The sequence below is a fragment of the Diabrotica undecimpunctata genome, chromosome 10, assembly GCF_040954645.1.
Source record: "Diabrotica undecimpunctata isolate CICGRU chromosome 10, icDiaUnde3, whole genome shotgun sequence".
In the NCBI taxonomy this organism is placed as follows: domain Eukaryota; kingdom Metazoa; phylum Arthropoda; class Insecta; order Coleoptera; family Chrysomelidae; genus Diabrotica; species Diabrotica undecimpunctata.
Genome location: NC_092812.1, coordinates 142,753 through 149,519, shown reverse-complemented (window position 1 = coordinate 149,519; position 6,767 = coordinate 142,753). Strand labels below are relative to the sequence as shown.

General features: G+C 35.5%; 2 protein-coding genes across 2 annotated transcripts; both read right to left on the bottom strand.

Moving 5' to 3' along the window:
* Window positions 1–354: 354 nt before the first annotated feature.
* LOC140452219 (uncharacterized) lies at window positions 355–2,124 on the bottom strand. Its single transcript, XM_072546333.1, has one exon. The coding sequence runs from the start codon at window positions 2,122–2,124 to the stop codon at window positions 355–357; it is 1,770 nt and encodes a 589-aa protein (XP_072402434.1).
* A 473-nt stretch (window positions 2,125–2,597) lies between these two features.
* Window positions 2,598–3,566, bottom strand: LOC140452218 (uncharacterized). Its single transcript, XM_072546332.1, has one exon. It carries the CDS (start codon window positions 3,564–3,566, stop codon window positions 2,598–2,600), a length of 969 nt encoding a protein of 322 aa, XP_072402433.1.
* Window positions 3,567–6,767: the final 3,201 nt, after the last annotated feature.

The following is a 6,767-nucleotide window of genomic DNA, read 5'->3' as shown; positions in this document are numbered from 1 at the left end:
ACTCAAAGACACCCCCTCTGGTCATTGTCGACCGATTCTTTTACTTCTTCAGGACAGGTAAGACAAAGAAGAGACAAGTGAGACAGGTGTAAAAACATACAGGTAACGTAGGTGACAATTCTTCGGCTGAGAAAAAGAGATCTAGAGATAAGCGACTAGTTCTTACGACCCTCTGGTCATTGTCGATCACTTCTTCGGGAGAGAAGAAGAAGAGATCAAGCGATAAGCGACCAGTTCTTACAACCCTCTGGTCATTGTCGATCACTTCTTGTACTTCTTGTACACCCCCAAGGTCAAATCATGGCATCGATACCTTCGCATCGGAGACCCTGATGGACAGGTTACCAAAGTGATTCAGGACCCCGCTTCCTTATCTACTGGTGTATTTTCACTTGCGATTAGAACTAGATCATTTACTTTATTATCTGTGTTGGGAAGGAGCCATTTTGGGCGATGTTGTAGATTATTTAAATAGTCAGCAGACCAACGTTTCCAAAAAGATTGCTGTATTTTCGAAATTTGTTTCCAGATAGAAAGTCTGTTAACAGGCGTATTTGTAACATCAATCTCAGGAAATGCGGTTAAGGGAGTACCGATTAAGAAATGCCCCGGAGTTAATGGTTGTAAATCATTAGGGTCATTAGATAATGCATAAAGCGGTCGAGAATTTAAAATAGCTTCTATTTGGGTTAAAACTGTATATAACTCCTCGAAAATCAATACAGAATTACTCGTTAAACGTACTAAATGAAACTTGGTACTTTTTACTGCTGACTCCCAGAGTCCACCCCAATGAGGTGATCTGGGAGGAATAAACTTCCACTGAATCTCGGTTTGAGCTAAATAAGCTCTAATTTTGTCAAATTCAGAATTTGATCTGAAGAAATTATTTAATTCCTTAAGTTGATTATTGGCACCAACAAAGTTAGTCCCGTTGTCACTATAGATAGTGTGAGGATTGCCTCGACGGGAAATGAATCGTTTGAACGTTGCTAAAAAAGCGTTAGAAGATAATTCACTAACCAATTCTAAATGAATGGCTTTTGTAGCCATGCAAACAAATATTGCAAAATAACATTTAAGCGTTTGCGCCTTTCGTAATCTAGAAGCCCTAATAAACAGAGGACCTGCAAAATCTACACCTACAGTGTAGAAAGCGCGCGAGATTCTAACTCTATCCAATGGGAGTGGAGACATAAGTTGTGATGCGGTTTGTGCATTGAATCTATAACATGTAAGGCATTTTTTGCTAATGCGTTTAACATACTTGACCCCACTTAAAGGCCAATATCGTAGGCGCAGATTGCCTAACACATTTTGAGGACCACTGTGTCCTAGTCTACAATGTTCCTTTTTAATGAGCAAAGAAACAACATGATCATTTGCTGGCAGCAATATAGGGAATTTATTATTAAAGTCCAAATCTGCATATTGCAAGCGTCCTCCAACACGTACAATTCCAGAGGAGTCTAAAAAAGGATTAAGAGGGAGCAATTTTTTGTCTACGACTAGTTCTTTTTCTAATAAGCGGGCTATATCGGTTGCAAAATATTGTTGCTGAATAGTTTTGATGATGAAATCATGAGCGTTCGAAATTTCTTTAAGTGTCAAAGTACCCTTAATTTTTTCATTACTATGTTTCATATTATACAAAAACCTAAATACGTAAGCTACTGCGTTTTGTAATTTTGAAAAGTTTGAAAATCTCTCAAACATAGTTATCCAATTCTTTGGTGCATGATTAACAACTAATAGAGCTATTTTCTTTACTTCCGGCAAATGCTCAATTTGCTCAAAAGTATCAATTTCATCAAAATATATTTTGGGATTTAGCAAAAACTCAGGTCCATGAAACCAAAACGAAAATGTTTTTTGATTAAATACACCGCGGGACAAAAGATCTGCGGGATTTAATTGTGATTTAATATGTCTCCACCTTAGATTTTTACCAATATTCTGAATGTTGGCCACTCTATTCGAAACAAATGTATTATAATTATTAGCGGGTTGTTTAATCCAGCTGAGAGCAATTTGCGAATCTGACCATGCGTTTATAGAATTAATCTTTGCACGGTTTTTAAAGGTCGTTATAATTTTTTCAATCAATTTGACTAAGAGTTCCATGGCTATTAATTCGAGTTTAGGAATGGTAAGCTTGCTTTTCAAAGGTGCGACACGCGATTTTGCGGCAACAAGATTTGATGACAAGGAATTATTTGCATATCGTGCCACTATATAGATACAAGCACCGTATGCAACTTGACTTGCATCACTAAATCCATGTAAATCTATGCTAAGAATGTCTAAGTCAAAAAAGACGAACCGCGGAATTTTGATATGAGCGATTTGAGCTAAATTTTCATTAAATTTCTCTCACTGATCTATTATGCGTAAATTAATTATCGGTTCGTCCCATGAAACCTTCATCTGCCATAGTTCTTGCATTAAGAGTTTTCCCTTCACAATTAAAGGGTTTACCAAACCTAGAGGGTCAAAACAAGAACTAATACATGAAAGAATTTGACGTTTTGTAATGCGGTCTAATTTAGTAGCGTTATTTACATCAATTTTTAAATGATCCGTTTTTGAATCCCATTTTAAACCAAATTTTGACCAAAAATTTTGCAAGGTGCATCATCCAAATTCAAATCAAGTTCCACCGCGTTTTGATCAGAAATCTTATTTAAAAAACGAAGCGAATTAGAAGACCATTTATGTAAAGAGAAACCATGCTGGTTCAATATTTGACTCAATTCTCCATAAAGTACTTCAAGCTCAGAAAATTGATCGGTTCCACCTAAGATGTCATCCATATATGTTTGATATAACAAAGCGCTAGCTGCTAGCGGAAATTGAGGGTTATTTTGTGCAATATCTTTAATGACGCGGGTGGCTAAAAATGGAGAACAATTTTGTCCAAAACTGAGACGGGACAATTCAATGCATTTAAAATCCTCAGAGGGTGAATCTCTCCACAATATATTTTGTAAATAGCGGTGTTTGGGTGACATTTCAATTTCTCTATACATCATCTTTATATCCGCAGTCAAAATAAATTTAAAAGTCCTAAACCGGCAAAGAATATCAAATAAATTATCCTGTACTTGATAACCTTTTAGTGTAAGATCATTCAGCGAATATCCCGAGGTAGATTTGGCAGAAAAGTCATATACGATGCGAAGTTTCGTGGATGTTGCCTGTTCTCTGATCACTGCACGATGTGATATAAAATATTTTATTTTGTTAGTGACATTATCATACAAGTTTAAAGGTATAACTTTTGCGTGTTGTAGCGTTAGATACTCTTCAATAACTTTTTTATATTCATTATAAAAATTTTGATCATTTCCAAATTTTTTCTCTAAACGTAAAAATCTTTGTTTTGCAGTAACAAAGGAACTGCCCAATTTTTTATTTTCCAATTGCCGAAGAGGCATTTCCACTTGATACCGCCCTGAATCCAAAATCCGCGTGGTGGTTTGGAAAAGAGTCTCTGCAATTTTGTCTTCATCAATATGAGACTGCGTATATGGAAGTTCTTCGACTTCCCAAAATTTTTCTAGCATTGTGTCGATTTTTGCGTTGTTTTCTTCCTCTTTATCTCAAATATAATGCGTATTTTCTCGAGATAAAAAGGAGAAAGTTTGTGTTACAAAGGATGCGTTGGTATGACTTAGATATTTCTTTGATGTGAGTGGGCCCGCAATAACATATCCTAATTGAGTGTTCATTAGCGTAGGGAGATTAGCCCCTAGCGAGATTATTTCTCCTATTAAAAGTTGGAAATACAAATTCGCGCCAATTAATAAATCAATATTATTAGGTTCCCAGAAGTAGGGGTCCGCTAAATCGCCATTAAACTCTAGTGGAATTTGAAAAGACTGCGGATTTAACGGAATTTGTGGCAAATTTTCTGTGATTTGGTCTATTATTGAACAAGAAACATTAAATTTGTTGTAAGAGTGTACTCGCGAATGTATTTCTATATCAATAATTTCACTACTTTTGGTTACAATGTTATTTCCTAGACCAGAAATATTTAACTTTTGAGATCTTGTGTCGTACTGTAATTTTTGGGCCAAACTTTTTGTGACAAAACTTTGCATACTGCCTGAGTCCAACAAAGCCTTAATTATTAAAAGTTGGTTGTCTCGCGTATAAAGTTTAACTAGTGCAGTAGGCAGAAGAACATGATTATTATTGCGATTCACAGCAGACAATGATGTAGACCTGGTTGGGTCCATCTGAAGATTAATAGGGGAATTTTCATTTGGAGTAATATTATTGGACACAATATTATGGATAGTGCTATTGGGATTAGAATTATGCCTATGTAAGTTTTCGCTTTGTTGATAAGAACTATGTGGAAAATTAGAAGAAGCGTAGGTTGGAACTTGCGATTGATATCGCTGCTGACCGTTATTGTCTAAATGGAGTAAAGAGTGATGATTTTTCGTGCATACTTGACACCGGGACAACGATTTACAGGAAGACAAGATATGCAAACTACTCAAACAATTAAAACATAATGATTTGGCTTTAACAAATTTATGTCTTTCCTGTGGAACTTCTTCTTCTTCTTCAAGTGCCCTGTCCGTTGCGAACGTTGGCTATTAACAAGGCAATTCTGATCTTATTTGCGGCGCTTCTGAATAGTTCGACCGATGTGAGCCCGAACCACTTCCTCAGATTTTGGAGCCACGAGTGTCTTCTCCTGCCTGGCCCTCGCTTACTGTCTATTTTTCCCTGGACAATCAATTGCAGTAGACGGTACTTATCGTGTCTCAATATGTGGCCTAGATATTCAAGCTTTCTTTGCTTAATTGTGTTCACGATTTCTTTCTCCTTTCCGATTCTTTGGATTACCTCTGTGTTGGTGACATGTTCGGTCCAGGATATACGAAGAATGCGTCGGTACACCCACATTTCGAATGCTTCTAGTTTTCTCGTGAGCGTCTCCGTCAGCGTCCAGGCCTCCACACCATACAGTAAGATCGGAAAAATGTAGCATTTAACTAGACGTAGTTTTAGGGGAAGAGACAAATCCCTGCTTATGAGGAGCTTTTTCATATTGCTAAATGCTGCTCTAGCTCGTTCTATTCTCGCCTTAATTTCTGTGGCCTGTTCCCATTTTGCATTTACGTTGGTGCCAAGGTACACATAAGATTCTACATGGTCAATTAGTATGTTACTTATCCGTAACTGTCGAGCAGGCTGTTGTTTCCTGCTTATCAGCATCCACTTTGTCTTCTTGAAGTTGAGGCTCAGGCCGTATTCCTCACTAACTGAATAAACTCTTTCCATTACCTGCTGTAATTCGTCTATGGTACTGGCAAGGATCACCGTGTCGTCGGCATATCTTATATTGTTTGTTAATTCGCCGTTTATTTTTATGCCCTCATTTGCATTTTCCATACATTTATTAAATATTTCTTCGGAATAAATATTGAATAGGAGTGGGGATAATATACTGTGGAATTAAATTTAAAAATTGTTGACATTTATATATCTGATGAGTGCGCTCTTTGCAATAATTACATGATTTACTATAAAAATTTGTGTCACGACGAGATTCAGCGGCGTTTGTGTGTAATGATACACTAGATGTGTTCCTATCAAAATTACTATTATTATTACTTCTAGGTTTTGCGTTAGATTAAAATATGTTTAAATTATCTAATACATTATACCGTTTTTGCAAAAATTCAAAAAACCCATTAGTAGATGGCAGTTCGTTTGGATTGCGTTCGTTTTCAAAAGCGCGTCTAGTCTGATAATCTAGTTTTCTTTTTAAGATAAATACTAGCAATGTGTCTAAATTAATTTCAGCCGTTATGTTTAAGTTTCTAATTAAATCTAATGTTTTTTTACATGTGATATGAAACGTCCTTAGTTCAATAGAATTACATTTAGTCATAGTTTTTTGATAGAATAATGTACAATACAAAGAATTTAAAAGCTTATTTTTGTCTTCGTAATTAGTTTTAAGCGTTGATATAGCAATTTCTAAATTTTGATTAGTCACAGATAAAGATTCAATTAATTGTAGCGGTTGACCTCTCAGAAGCGTTTTTAAATAATAAAATTTTTCGCTATCAGATCTTAATTTGGCATTATTTAACACAAGTGCTTGGAACAAATCGATGAATGATTGCCATTCTTGAGCTTCACCAGAGAAGGGTTTAATATTAATATCTGGTAGCTTTACATTAGAAAAATGATTTTGAGAAACTCTAGAATCATCAGCGTGATTTATTAAATTTAATAATTTGGCCAAAATGAACTCAAAACGGTCGATAGTTTCCATTGCTGATGCCACAACTTCGTTTTGTGATGATACAGTATCATCAGTCGTTGAACCATCAGAACTTAACTCTTCCGCATGATCTAATAAATCTTGTAATTTCCTATAAGTTCCAAATAAACTATCATATTTTAATTGTATTAGCTGTTTATTATTCAAATCATCTGAATTAGTATTCAAAAAGCTTTCAATACAGGTCAATTGAGCTTTAAAACCCCCAATTTGCTTGGCTAAATTCTGAGAAGTCATGATAGAAAATTTTACAAATTAGTACAATTGACAACAATAAAATGATTAAATCTTTTGAGTATAAAATTTTCTATGAAATATTGTAAATAATAAATTTAACGATACCAATAGAAAACAATAAATGTTGTAAACTTGCGACCTTCTTTGGAATTTCCTGGGAACAATAGGTCACCGCTGCTCGGTCCGATAAGAATACACAGGTATGCGCTTACAA

What these genes read in the sequence shown, in the direction of transcription:
- LOC140452219 (XM_072546333.1), bottom strand. Translation starts at nt 2,124, where the DNA reads ATGGAACTCTTAGTCAAATTGATTGAAAAAATTATAACGACCTTTAAA.
- LOC140452218 (XM_072546332.1), bottom strand. Translation starts at nt 3,566, where the DNA reads ATGCTAGAAAAATTTTGGGAAGTCGAAGAACTTCCATATACGCAGTCT.